The sequence below is a fragment of the Phocoena phocoena genome, chromosome 19 (assembly GCF_963924675.1).
Source record: "Phocoena phocoena chromosome 19, mPhoPho1.1, whole genome shotgun sequence".
Classification (NCBI taxonomy): Eukaryota; Metazoa; Chordata; class Mammalia; order Artiodactyla; family Phocoenidae; genus Phocoena; species Phocoena phocoena.
In genome coordinates this window covers 5,551,597-5,566,291 of record NC_089237.1, presented here as the reverse complement: position 1 = coordinate 5,566,291, position 14,695 = coordinate 5,551,597, and the positions used below count along the sequence as shown (strand labels likewise).

Here is a 14,695-nt window from a genome sequence, read left to right as displayed (position 1 = left end):
CACCCCTCCCCCAGCGCAGCCTCCCAGCTCCTCCTCTGGCTTTCCCATCCCCATTGGGACTGCTGCCCCACAGAGCGTCTGGCGCACAGTAGGTGCTCAACAGAGGGTAGGAGATGATTTGGATGAATGAGCTTTGGTCTGGGCCCCCAGGAGGGCCAAGGAGGCCCATTCCCTACCTACTAGTCATCCTTGAGGGTTGGGGTTTTGCGGGGAAGCAGGAACCATACATTCTTTTCTTTTCCCAGCTGAGCACTGAGTCAGCCTCCCCCATCCCGTGGCCCCTTCTGACCCCTCCTCTGGGGGCTTCGAGGCCCCATCTCTCCCAGACACCCCCTCACTTTCTCCCTAATAATACCTTTACACTATTCTCTCATACATTAGCTCACTTCATCCTGTGAACTGCGGGATCTACCCATTTTACAGACAAGGATACTGAGGTTGAGAGAGGCTAAGTTATGGCTCCAAGCTTACCTACCTGGGAAGGGACAGAGTCAGGACTTCACTGTGCCCCCGCCCCCTCTCACCCCGGAGACTCATTCACTCCGGGCCCACGGTGATTTGGGGGTTTCTCCTCAAGACTGGGGCCTGGGGCTGGCCAAAGTTCTAGAACCGCTAGCAATGATTCCGGCCAGTTGGTAGGTGCCCTCCCAGAGAGACGGTAGGGAAAACTGTGGAGCGCCCCTCTCGCCCCCCCATACTCTCAGACCCTCACTGCTCCTGGGCTGGAGGGACCCCAGCCTCGTCCTCCACAGCTCGCTCAGACTTTTCCTGCCCCTGGGCCAGCCTCACCACAGCCCCAGGCATCAGGTGCCCACCCCTCCACCCCTCCGCTGGGCTCCTGGCATACAGAGCCCTCCAGTCTGCACAGCCCCTTTGTTCCCTCCTGGGCCGGCAGCTGGGCCGTAGGCAAAGAAAGGGCTTGTATTGTGCCGCTCTGCGTCACGGGAAGAAGGGTGAGGGACTTTCCATTGTCTTGGGCAACCGGCTCTGCCTGCCAAGACGATCGTGTCCTGGGGGTGTCTGCTGGGGGCAGTGGGGACTGTGGAAGGGCGGGGGTGTGGGGAGGAGGGGAGGGGCCAGGGGACATAAATTAGCAGATCAACCAGGGAGCAATTAATCCCCACGGGAGGGTAGAGGGGCTCTCCTTCCTGTCTCGTGACCTCCAGGCAGGAGTATGGGAGTTCAGAGCATGCGTGGGCTTTGGAAAATCAGGCAGATCTGCGTTCAAGTCCAACTCATCATTTCCTTGGGCAAAACCCTCACCCTCTGATCAGCGCTCAAGTAGTGTAGTAGCTACAGCGCAGAGGTGTGAAATTTAAATACGAGAATGCAAGTCAGCGTTTCCTGCTGTCTGGCAAAGAGCCTGCTCCAGAGTTAGTATCATTTTAGTTCTTTGCATTGTACCTATTTCTCTTGAAGGTTTACATGCCACAAAGAACTTTGAGTTCCTGAAAACAAGCGCACATTACCTTTCCCACAGCTCAGACCTTCTGGGCAAGGTCAACTCCCCGTTCTCTTTACCGGTGAAGCAAAACACAGGTGATTGTCCCAGGCTCGTTTGTATTGGGCTCACTGGGCTGCAGGGGCTTTTTCAACGTATATTTTACTTGATAAAAGTAGCCTACTGCCTCAAAGCATGTATTCTCTGGGCAGAGACGAGGCAACCCAAGCGTGGTCTTCTGAACCATATTCATTGAGAATGTACTCTTCACTAAAATCAGTGCATGTCTTCCAGAGAGTTCTCAGGGCCTTCCCATCTGTTGTCTTACTAGTTCTCAAAACATCTCTGGGAGCTTGGGATGGGGGAAGGGGTGCGTGGTATTTTTAGCTCCGCAGTTGGGAGCCGAACTGCCACTTTACAACCCAGACCGACTCCTTTGCTGATTTCCCCCAAAGGCAGACAGAGCACATGCCGAGGACACCAGAGTATCACCGCGTTGGGGACAATTGAATTTTTTTTCTGTTTCTCCCCGAAAGCCTCAGGGTGGCCCTCGTGTGAAAATTCTGAACTCCGTTGATCTTTTTCTCTTGCTTCTTTTATAACCGAGTGTTGCTTTTATTTTGGACCACACACGGGTGAGCGTCACCCTTTGTTCAGTGCCAGGAGCCCCCAAAGGTCTTCTGATCTGGTCCCGGCTTTGTCCCCAGTCAGAGGCTGGGTCCACATTAGAACTCAGTATATCACGCGTGAACCTCTGTTTTAAAACGTAGGTTTGTTATTATTCGGGTGTGATGAGGCCAGCAGATCAGGAGTTGAAAAGATAGTTACTCACAGTTCCCAAGAAGAGGGGACACACCAGGCCAGGTGGGACCACACAGGGAGACACCAGGTTTGGTCAGGAGCCGGAGGAAAACAGGAAGACGCAGGCAGGAGCCTTTATTGTGGTTCCCACAGGAAAGGCATGGCGGGGCAAGCAGGCTTAGGCTAGTTTGAATAAATTCAGGGGGCCCTAGCGGGTAGGGGCTGCCCCTGATTGTCTGGTACCTGCCCCTGGGGTGATTAGGGACAGGGAATGATGGGTCCGAGTCAGTGTGTAAGAGCCCATTAGAGGAGGTGGTATAGGCGTGGACTCTGGGTATGAAAGGCAGCTTACTCTCTCCGGGAACTGGCTAGTCCTGGGGCGGGCGGGGTGGGGGGGGGCGGCAGTCGTCCCAGGGTCAGCAAAGGCCCCAGATATCAAAGCATCAGAAATACAGAAAGTGAAAAGACATGACGAATTCAACATCGATAAGAAAACGTTATACTAAATGAAAGAAGGCAGACACAAAAGCCATGTGTGGTGCGATTCCGTTTTGATGCGATAGCCAGACGGGATCAGTCCATGGAGACGGAGAGTGGACTCTGGTGTTTGCCAGGGGTGGGGGCCGGGGGGAGGCTGGGGAGGAAGGACAGAGGAGTGACTGCTTCGTGGGCACAAGGTTTTCCCCTGGGGTGATGATGAAGATGTTGTGGAATGAAAAGACGTGGTGGTCGCACAAAGCTGCAAATGTACCGAATGCCGGTGAATTGTACGCTTGACAGCAGTTAACCTCGTGTTTTGTGAATTTCACTTCGATTTTTCGTAAGAGGCTAGCACTCAGGTCTTCCGGTTCCCATGGAGGGTCCTCAGGCTCTGTGCCAGCCCTGGGGTAGAGGCTTCATGCACATCGCGAGCTCTGAAGGTGCATAAGAAGGCGGGCGTTATACCCCCTTGGCAGAGAGGGGGCTGAGATGCCCACAGTTCGGGGCTCGGAAGCGGCCGAGCAGAGATTCAGGTCAGAGTGTTCTGTGCCCGTCAGCCCTGATCTTGCTGACCTGTCCCCGGGGGGCCACTGACACCCCGATTCTCTGCCCTCCCAGGGAAGCGACAGCGAGTACGAGGTCGACCCGAGCCCCCAGAAGGCCCACTCTTTTGTCAACCACTACATCAGTGACCCCACCTATTACAACTCGTGGAGGCGGCAGCAGAAGGGGATCTCGCGGGCCCAGGCCTACAGCTACACGGAGAGCGACCCGGGCGAGCCAGACCCCACCGCCCTGTCCAACGGCAGCAGCGCCCAGCAGGGCAGCCTCTTTCGGCCCAAGGCCAGTCGGACCCCAACGCCCCAAAACCCCCCGAACCCCCCGAGTCAGCAGAGCACCCTCTACCGTCCCCCCAGCAGCCTCGCCCCTGGCTCCCGGGCTCCTATAGCAGGATTTTCATCATTTGTTTGATGTCATCCTCGTTGTCGTTGTCGGAAGAGGAAAAAGAAAGAAAACACAGCACCAAACTCCCCTTCCGCCCCTCCTCGCACCGCCTGCCAGAAAAGAGAAACACCAAGAAACCAAGTCAACTTTTCACCTCCTGAGTTTATTTTTCCAGAGATTCCAGGGCCAGCAAAGCCGGTGTTGAGAAGGATGGAGAAAAACCACGAGAGGACGTGTGTGGCTTCGAGACTGTGGGGTTTGCTGCTCCTTCGGGGGGCTGAGCAGAGTAGGGGGGCTGGCTGCGGTGGACACGAGTGGGTTGGGCCCCTGGAGAGAGAGGGAGGGAGGGAGGGAGGGAAGGCAAAGCCTGGAGGGCTGTAAGGCGGGCGTGGCTGGCGGTGGTGAAGAAACTTCTGGACAGCCAGCCGGCTGCTCCCTTCCGGCATGTGCTGGAGCCCTGGGCCTGGTGCTGTGCCGGGATGGGCATCCCTGGGGGCAAAGCTCCCCTCCCCCCTGCACCCACACTCCCACCCCACCCTGTGCAGCCCTGCGTCTCACCCTCCACTACCCCCTCCCTGTTCAATGTCCCCACCAAGCATTTGGTTTATTTAGACAAACGAACCCAGCTGAAGGATGAGAATTTGCCTAGCTAGCTCCTTTGCTCCTAACAGACTTCTCTGTTGTGAACCCAAGGAAGAGGGCCCCTGGGGGTTGGGGAGAGGTCCCCCCGCCACTGAACCCAGCCATCCCTTTCCTTGAATTCACTTTCCTGAGCACAGACTAGGAGAGATGAACTTGGGGAACAGAGATGGGGGCACTGGCCCGGCATCACTGGGATAACTGGGCATAAGGCAGAAGTCGGAACCGGAAGGAGGAAGCTTGGACTTTTCCTTTTCTTCCAATTCAGGTACCACCTGACCCCCTTCTTAAAGGGAGAGGGAAAAGGGAATTACAGAGACAAGGAAAGTCAGCTTCTGTGGGGCTGAGGGGCTAAACGGGGGTGAGGCATCGCCGTGGCAGACACGCCCCTCTCCCTGGATAGACACCTTCACACACACACACACACACACACACACACACACACACACACACACACACACACACACGCATGCACTGGCAAGGAAAAGGGTCCAGAGATCCTCTCCAAGGGAAATCCCTTTGGGTCCTCCTAGCCAGCAGGACACTCATTTTCAGATCTGTGTCCCTCGTTCTCAACCCATAGCCCTCTGTGTCTAAGACCCCCGCCTCCTAAGTCCAGGGGCCCAGAGGGGCGGGCCAAGTCTCCGGTCCCAGGCTGGATCTCCCAGCACCCGATTTACAAGTCAAAGACCATCCCAACCCCCATTAATGTCTTCCAGACTCGGCTCAGCTTGCCAGAGCTCCGAGCGAGGAGGGGCCCCGTCCAAACTGAGCACAAGCTTACAAGATGCACAGCCAGGCTGGCCAGGAGGAGCAGGTCAGATGGGACCAAGGGGCAATTATAGCTGTTGGGAGACAGAGCTTTAAAAAGCTCCTTCTGGCAGCCTGCATCTTCCCATCAACTCAGACCTTCCGGATGCAGGAGTTTAAGGGGGAGCCTTTCCAACTAGTGCCCTGGGTGCCCACCGGCCCTGCAAAGCAGCCCATCCCCCAGGGTCGGGGACGGGCCCCTGCCTCTGGGAGAGGGGATGGCCCAGCTGGGGCACATTTAGTGCATCTTGGGGCCCCTTAGTGGCGCAAGGCTCCCTGGAGGCGCCAAGCATGGGCACTGCTGCCCTGCCTGGGAGGAGGTGATGCCCCATTTTGAGGGGTAAGGAGAACAATGGAGGATTTGGGAAACAAGCCAAGGAAGGAGTGGGCCTATACCCCTCCCCACCGCCCCGAATCGGGTTCCTGGGGTGGAAGCAGGGCCAGGGGCCTGAGGAAAGGGCACACCCAGCTCTGGGCTCCCAGGCACTGGGATCCCCCTGAAACGTGATGGGGAGAAGTTGGAAGATGGCTCCGTAGACGGGCTGACCCGGCTCCGAGGTCCAAATAGCAGCTTCTCCACTAAGGGGTTCTAGAAAGGGAAGCACAGTCTTTCCCCTGTAGGAGGACACAGGCCTGAGGTTCTGCCCCTGTACACGTCTGGCGTCTCCCTAGGGGAACACGCACAGCTGCGGGGCATGTGATGCTGCTGCTTTCTCTTTCCTTATCTCTCTCTCTCCCCTCGCCCCCCCATCCCCCCAAACAGTCTCATCCTTTTCTCTGTCTGCTGTGTGTTGAACCATTTAAAGCCCTTCCCGGTTCGGTGCTTGTTGCGTAGACCAGGGAGGGATGTGGGAGGAGGAAGCGGGGGTCAGTAGAAACGCTCTGTACGCGTGTATGTATTTCACGAGGCCAAATTCCCTTTGCCTTCTGTGAATCACCTTGTGCATTAAGATGCTTGCCCTCCCCTCCCCACGTGCTCCTTCACACCCATGCTGACACACACACACACACCTGGGCTCGTGCACACACACGCCGATATACACAGAATGCACAGTGTCCGTGTGTCCGCAGCCCCCTTGGAGGGCTGACGTCGTCTCCTGTGCGGGGCACAGGCAGCCTGAGTCACTCCCACACGTGGGGCGGGCTGGGTTCTGTTGTCTGAAAGGGCAGAACTCTTAGAGGAGCTGGGAAGGCGGGCCAGGCAGAGGTGAAAGTCCCAGCCTCAGTCCATCCCCACCCACCTGAAATGGAGCCTCCACTGCCCCAGCCACATCTGGAAGCCCAGGTCCCCAGCTGTGGACCTCTGGATTTCTAAGATGACATCTCTGCCCTTGTTTACATACCTGCTGGGGCAGCGGAGGCTCCCGACCCCCATCCAGACGCCTGGCTGCTTTGGAAAGGTGAGTGGGCACTGCCCACGGGTCACAGGGAGCCTCCCCGACCTTTGGTTTCTTGGGCCAGTGATGCCAGGACCCGTGTTTGTGTGACGCCACCTGAAGCGGGTTCACATCAGGATACTCGCTCGCTGGCTCCTTTGGCTTTGCCTCGCTGTGCCCTCGGGAAATCTGGTGTTGCACCCCGCAGCTCACACTTGGCACACCAGGGCTGCCTTTGCCCTCCTGGCCACACCCTCCTGTGTTCACATCAGCTCCACACCCAGACTGCCAAGGTGAACCAAAAAGCTGCTCCGGGTTCCAGAAGCACCTTCCTCCCAGGGCTCCAGGGAGTTTGCAAACACAGGCTGCCTCTCCTCCAATCACCCCACCTGGCACTGCCGTGATTCAGAGGAAACAGGGATGCTGCCGGCTGCCCCGCCCTGCGCACGCTGGCTGGAGGCCTTCTGTCTGTCCACACCTCCCTGGGCAGAGCTTTTAAAGGTGCCAGAGCCTCCCTATAGCCCACTCTGGGCAGAGGCTTCCCTTACCTTCCCATGGTGCACATCTGAAGGTGCCCACACGTGGTGAGGGGCTGGAGGGGGAGGGGGGACCATCTGAACAGCAGCCGCCTGCCCCTGAGTGCCTCTGTGTGGTCCTGGGCAGCGGCAACCCTGACCACCACCTGAGCACAGGTGCCCTCTTGGGACCAACCCCCTTCTCTTTGTTTCTGTAAGAATAACCAAAAGCATTTAAATGTGTTACCTTCTTTTACGCATATAGACTCCGAAAACAAAAACCAACACAAATCTTTATTTTTTTGATTTAAAAGATACAATGCAAGATTATGGGGAGAGTATTCATTATGGCAGGTGTCTGTCTGTAAGAAAATATATATATATATGTCATATAGCTTGTTAGCAGGTTTATTTTTTGAATGAAAGGTGACAAAAAAATTGATTTGAAATATATACCACGAGAAGTCCCATGTCCCGTCAAACTGGTCAGTATTTTATAAATAAACTTTTTTTTTTTTTTTTTTTTTGGAGTCCTGAAGCGACGTTGATTATTCTCCTTCCCGGAGGATAAATGCGGATTTCCCCAGTCCAACATTGCTGTCAAGTAATCTGGTCCCCAAACACCCCTTCTTAGCCTTTCTGTGGTGTTGCAGAGTCAAGGCTTCAAGTTTTTCTGCTATCTTAATTCATAGGTGAGTGAACATCTGTGCCTTCAAGTGCAATGCACTGTTTTATTTATTTTACACTTTTAAGAGAAGAGCTTCTCAGATTACGCCCAATTAGAGGCACAGTGGTAATGATTAATAATAATAGTAATAGCTAACGCTTGTATGGCGGTCACCCTGTGCCAGGCAGTGATCTAATCGCTTTACACTGATTAGCCCATGGCATGCTTGCGCCCACCCCTTAGGAGGGGGACTGGATCAGGGGGAATGTAAGTGGCTTGCCCCTGAGAATTAGAAAAGCCAGGATTTGTTCTAAAGCAGTCTGGCTCGAGAGACAAATGCTGCCTCTCCTATGTGCGAAGGCAAGTTTCTGGCCCGTTTTCACTTTAATTTCGACAAAGCCGGCACCTCAGGCCCTAGTGACCTTGATGTAATAAGAACCGCCCTGGCATCTGGCGGATCTAACATAGTTAATCCACCCAGATTTAGAATGAGGGCTGGACTCGTTGAATCTCTGAGTACACTGGCGTTAGGATAGACCACGCTTACCTCCCAATAATCAAGTCAGATGGATTCAATTAACAGAGAGTGGAGGAAAACTCATTTTAATAGTACATGTGAAGCCATTCAGTTTGACACAGTACACTTATTTTATATGGTCCACCTTGTTTAATGCATATTAGACATTTATGCATATGGAGGCCATTCAACCAATCAAAACATAATTAAAGCAGGGGATTTAAAATACCTACTACGTATGCACCTTCTCCACTTTATTTTTACTTAAAACTCACACATGTGAGTTCATCCACCAACCCGTTCATGTTGGGTACAGCATTTTTCCTTTTTTTTTTTTTGAGAATGGGCTCAATGTGTAGAGTTCTGGTCTTTCTTACACATCTATAACATCATCATCAGTGAACTCCAGTTTCTATCTCTTTAAAGCAAAAATAAACAGAAATTTTGAAGTGGAGACTTGCGGTTTCTGGCATGTGGGGAGCTTGGAAGGTGCCAGCCCGTCCTAACAATGGGTGGAAAACGAAGCAAATGGGAAAGTCAACACCTCTTCTTAGATCCATAGAGAAGAGAAGTCACAGGACCAACTGCTGCTCCTAAAATTAGGTGAATACAGAGAGTCTGCACTTACCAGAGTAGAAATGATGGGTTTGATATAAGAGCAGAATCCTCGATTTTATTACTCTTTCCCTAATATCTTACTGTACTCGTCCCTGACTAATTCAGCACTCTTTTTATTTTTGCAACTTTGCTTTATCAAAGTAACTCCTTTTTCCAAAGCATTCGATGTAATTTTCAAAGAAATAACTGTCCTCATTCTGCCCGCTTATCCTATCCACTTAGATCATATTTCATTAAGTTACATAATTACTATAAAAAGCATGACTGGCATAAACAAGTTTGGGAACAGTGATGAGTGACTCTGTAAACATACAACTCAATATGGTAGGAGCAGGAACGCGTGGGCATCAGAGAAAGCAGGACATAAGCCTTCAGTTTCCAGGGTATGGTGGGTTTCTCCATGTTTTGCAGAGAGAATCAACGAATATCGCTAATATTTAAGTGGAGGTCAGATAAGAGACCTTCTGTATGTATTACAGTACAAACCCTGCACACTGTACTTTATGACTAGTTTTCAAGGTGGTTAAGGGGTTTTCCAGGGTAATTTTGACCACCCGTAATCTTTACATTGTACACAGTATGGAACCCAAGCCCCACATTAGCTGTGACCCCACACAACTGATTTGAGGATGTTTGGTTAAAGGGTAGTAAGGGGAAGACATTCCAGAACTGGAGTTCTAGAATGGTCGCTTGCAAACTGAGACTTGAAAGGCCTCTTTTTTTTTTTTTTCTTTTTGAAATACACTTGATTTACCACATTGTGTTACTTTCAGGTGTACAGCAAAGTGATTCAGTTATATATATATCTTTTTTTTTTTTCAGATTCTTTTCCCTTACAGGGTATTACAAAATATTGAATAGAGTTCCCTGTGCTGTACAGTACGTCCTTGTTGGTTATCTATTGTATATATAGTGGTGTGTATCTGCTAATCCCAAACTCCTAATTTACCCCTCCCTCACTGCCCCCTTGAAGTGCCTCTCAGTTTTCTCAGGGGAAACGAGTCATCTACCACCAACCAGACTGACAGGAAGATCCAGGGAAATAATGAGATTTGAAGGAAAGGCTTGCACCATCAGAAGCGTGTCTTCCCGGTGGTAGCGGTGTGTTTGTTCTAGACCCGGGGGAAACCTCCTGGTATTCTGGAATTCCAGTCTTCCTCTTCATCATTTCTAATCGCAGACTGGCCCCTCCCTAACTGTGGCCAGTGGGCATGGACCTTGGCTGTTTCCAGCAACAATTCCAGTCAAATACACTAGGAGGGGAAAAAAAAAAGACAATACGTTTCACCAAAACAATAAGGAAGGTAAAACTGCTGAGAAGGAAGTGGGAGGGCAAAGGAAGGTGCTTTCCAAAGCCAAGGAGACATCTGGTGATACAATGTACTGGCTTGGATTATACATAATGTTCCTTCTCTCTACTGAGCAAAGGTAACCTCACCCAGAAAACATCAAAGAGGCCTCTCAGATTTTCTTTTCTTAGAACTCCCCGAGTTACCAACCAGGAAAAGCGCTTTTGACTGGCAAGGCTAACCAAAAAGAGCTTGGGGCTGGCAGACCTGGGTTCCCACAAATTCCAGCTTGAGGTTGAACTTGAGTTCAACCTCCACCAGCCTCCCCTACCTCATCTGTGGAATGGGTGCAATTTCTACCTCTTCCAACCACAGACTCATGTAACGAATGAAGCGTAGGGAAATAACCTCTTAGACGGAGGTGCCATCCTGACCCTCCCTTTCCCAGTTTCTCTGTCCTGCACGTGGAAGGGCAGGTCCAGAACTACCAGAGCTGCTTTTTTTCAGTTTCCCAATCTTGATGGCAAAGCACTTTGGCAATGAGGCTTGGCTGGAGTCTGCAGGTGGAGAAAGGAAGCGATGTTTTTCTTTCTGTCATCCTAGCTTCTGGCAGGGAGGAATTGCTCAAAGCAGCTGGCTCTGGAGGTTGGGTATGGAGGAGGTCGTGTTAGTCTGCAGTGTAAGGAGCGGGGATGGACCAGGGGTGGGCCTCAGAAGTCAGCTCCAGCTCCGTCAGCCCATTGGCTCCATCAGACTCAGGAAGGGCTGACCACCTGCCCCAAGGCTCCCAGCACAGACCACACCCACCCTTCTCAAACGCTGGCCCTGAGAGGCCCCAAGGAAATCCAGGAGGCCTTACCACTTCCCAGTGGGGCCATTTGGGTTGTCTAAAGCCAATCGCTCCGCAGCTAAGCAGTACCCTGGGAATGGAATAACTAAATAGTGTTTGATTCACTTTCCTCCCAAAGTTGACCATCCCAGGCAACCAAGCCCTTCGGGTTGGGGCTTATTCCTACTTAGCCAGAGCTTCAGCCAGGGCCCAGGTTACCCCAGAGGACACAGGAGGTCAAAGCCCAAAGAATATCACCCATTGCTCCAGAGGATCTGAACGCAGGGACACCCTCGGCTGTAACCTCTCTGGACTCTGCCCTGGAGGCTGGTGCGTGGACGTGGGACCAAGCTAGTACCGACCTGACTCCAAACTGAACAGAAGGGCTCCTTCTCGTTGCAGCTGGGCGCGGGGGGCTGCTGCAGGACAGTGGGGGACTGGGCTGGCTGCACCTCCCTCTCTTCCAACTGCCTGCAGCCTCCTAGTCTTGGAGGGTTTGGAATCTGCTCTGCAGCGCCTTGTGGGACCGGATAAGGTAGCCGATGAATAGGGCCACTGCAGGTCTTTCTCTGCACCTATTTTCCTTCTGTAATTATCTGTGGCGCTCCCTTTCACTTTGGTCTATAAATGATCTGGTCCTCCTACTGAGGCTTGGTACTTGATAATGGAGTCAGCCTGCTGGCCCAGCTAGAAGCGCCTCCTACAGGTGGGCCCTGGGACGGCCATGTTGAAGGTCTGGGAGGACCCAAGGACCATCTCCTGGACACAAATATGATTTGAGTGGTATGGAAGGGCCAGCAAGTCGGGTTTCGTCCAGCACTGGATCTTCTGCTCAGTTCGGCCTCAGCCAGGAGGGGATGCTGTGACCCCAGGTTCAGAGGGAATCTCGTCCCCCTTATAGCTTTCTCAGATGCTTTGTCCTGCCACTTGAGGGTCTGTGCTGTCCCCGGGCCTGTTCTCCCTACCAAGGGCTCCAGGGCACAGGCACGAATGTCTGGAGACACAGCCTTGCCCAGACTTTTCTGATGGAGGGGGTCTCATTAATAGACTTGCCTAAGAGAACAAGAGATAGATCCTCCTTATGTAGGATCTCCCCGCCCCCATCTCCACACCCACTCCCCAAGACTGACCAATTGTTTGTGACATCTGGTAGAAATCTGGGGGAAATCCATGCTGGTTCTAGGCCATCTTCAGGAATCTTATTGGTCAGTATAATTGATATGGCAGAAAACACAGGCCTTGGACATAGCAAACCTGGGATCAACTTAGGGTTCACAGATAAAACACAAACCAAGTTTTGCATGGGGCATATTTATTCTAAAATGTTATGTGTCGTTATCTGACGTTCATATCTAACCGGGCATCCTCTATTTTTTATTTGTTAAATCAGCCACCTGGCACAGATCCTCACTATATACCAAACGTGGGCATTCCTCCTCCAGAAAAGGGGGATGCTGAAAACTGCGCTGTATCTCTCACCAAAAGCGTGTGGGTGTTAGCGGGGAGATTACCCGTGAGCATAATTTGTAAGCCATACAACACGCTACACATGTAAGGGATCATTGCTGTTGTTCGTGGATAAAATGACATTTATGTGGAATCATCGAAGAGCTCGGGGCTTCAAGCACAATTCTGATTCCGTCAGTCCCGACTTCCACTCCTTTACCATCTTCTACCCTGCCTCAGGACTCTTCCCAGCTGGAAATGTCAGTAGGAAACTTCTGCATCTTAGAAATTTGGGGGATTTTGCAGGGGAGAGTTAAACTGGCTTTCTAGAGCCATGTATCGGACATGCTGGAAGGCAACAGAGCCATCAAATTCGGATCATTAGAGGAGAGTTTCATAAAAAGACCACTCACCAGGTCGTGATAAGGTTTGGGGGAGCTAGAAAGGGCACTGCTGGACCCAGGGTTAGGGACAGCTGGGTACCACTACCACCCTAAGCCTGCCGTGGCAGACAGTGAAGGAAGTTTCTAGAACCTGCAGACAGAGAAGGCGGGATGGAGACAGATATCGCACAGGGGCAGCTCGCGGGCTGGAGAACCACCCTCTCCCCACTGGCTCTCCTTCTGTCCTCCACCCTCCTGCTGGTGTTCCTTGTGGTACAAACTCAGCGGGTAGTCAGGGGCACTGGGATACCATCCATCCAGGCCAGGCTCCCCTGGGGGACAGCACAAGGTGGGCCCACAGCACCTGTGCCTTCTGATGGTGACAACCCCTTGGAAAGTCCCACTCTGACTCTCAAGCAGAGGAGAGAGGCTCGCCTTCCTTTTCTCAGTGTTGATCAGGAGTGAAATTAGACCCAGGAGGCTTTCAGGAAGTTTTCACCAGGATAGGTGGGATTTTCTGGTAGGTTAGAGAATGTAAAAAGGTCTTTGACATTTATGGCCTGTAACCTCCTGGGCCAGCTGGAGCCACACGACAAAATGACACCAGCTGATCTTTGTTGACTAGAGCCCCGCCCACCACTGTGCTGAAGGTTTTCTGCAGCCTTGCCTCCGTCACCGCAGGCTTACCAGGAATGCAGGAATTTCACCACTTCCCCGTTTAGCAGATAAGGACACCTAGACAGTGGAGAGGCGAGGGACCTGCCTGCTGGGTGAGTGCCAGAGCCAGGATCCCACCCCAGGCCCACCTGGCTCCACTGTGCCCCCTCTTTAACCACCAAGCAGCCTCACCCCTGGTTCAGACGCTGCTGGGTCTGGAGGAGGAGACCTGGGACCTTGGAGAAGCCTCCATCCTCCCGGTGGCCACAGACCAGGCAGGAAACATTGTTTCAGGCTAACGGATAACAATGTCCGCAGGGCTGGGCAAAGGTTTTTCCATACAGGGCCAGATAGTAAATGTTTCAGGCTTTTTCGGGCCATGAGGCCTCCCTCCTAGCGAGGGAACAGCCAAAGACAGTACCTAAATGAATGTGCCTGGCTGTGTTCCAATCAAGATTTATTTACGAACAGTGAAGATAGAAGTTTCTGTCATTTTCACACATAATGAAATATCATTCTGGTTTTTATTTTTGCTGAATCATTAAAAAATGTGAAAATTCTTCTTAGTTTCCTGGGCCACACAAAAACAATCCGAGGTGCTGATTCCTGATCTAGTCCATACTTTCTGGAAATTTACAGGATTGTGGTGTGACCCCAGATGAGGTAGTCGAGGGTGCTGTAGCGGGTTGAATGGCGTCCCCCCCAAAATTCACGTCCACCTGGAATTGCAGAATATGACCTTATTTGGAAGTAAGGTCTCTGCAGGTGTAATTAGTTAAGTTGAGAGGCGGTCATACCAGATTAGAGTGGGCTGTAAATCCAATGATTGGTGTCTTTATAAGGAGAGGAAAGGACACAGGAGACACACAGAAGGCCACGTGAAGATGGAGGCAGAGATCAGAGGGATGCAACCACAAGCCAAGGATGCCAAGTATTGTCAGAGTCGCCAGAAACTGGAAGAGGCAAGGAAGGATTCTTTCCTAGAGCCTTTCAGAGGGAGCGTGGCCTTGCTGACACCTGGATTTTGGACTTCTAGCCTCCAGGACTGTTAGAGAATTAAACCACCCAATTTACGGTCAGTTGTTACGGCAGCCCTAGGGAACCGATGTGCAACATTTATCTCTGGGAGTTTCGGTTCAGTGGGCGCGCAGAGGCTGGCAGGGGCCCAGGACCAGGCACCTCGCAGACCTCGGGCCTCGTTCCCACTCCTCCCCCAGCAGTTTTAGATTTCTGTAGAAAAGCGCCAGCCAGCCCTGAATTACATTGGCAATTATGGGAAGCT

General features: G+C 52.2%; 1 protein-coding gene across 1 annotated transcript in view; it reads left to right on the top strand.

The window, feature by feature from the left end:
• Positions 1-3,694, top strand: part of SDK2 (sidekick cell adhesion molecule 2) — a 258,634-nt gene extending 254,940 nt beyond the window's left edge. The window contains exon 45 of the mRNA XM_065896647.1: positions 3,341-3,694. Within this exon, the coding sequence (XP_065752719.1) occupies positions 3,341-3,694 (354 nt within the window). The remainder of the gene's footprint in view (positions 1-3,340) is intronic.
• The last annotated feature ends 11,001 nt before the right edge of the window (positions 3,695-14,695 follow it).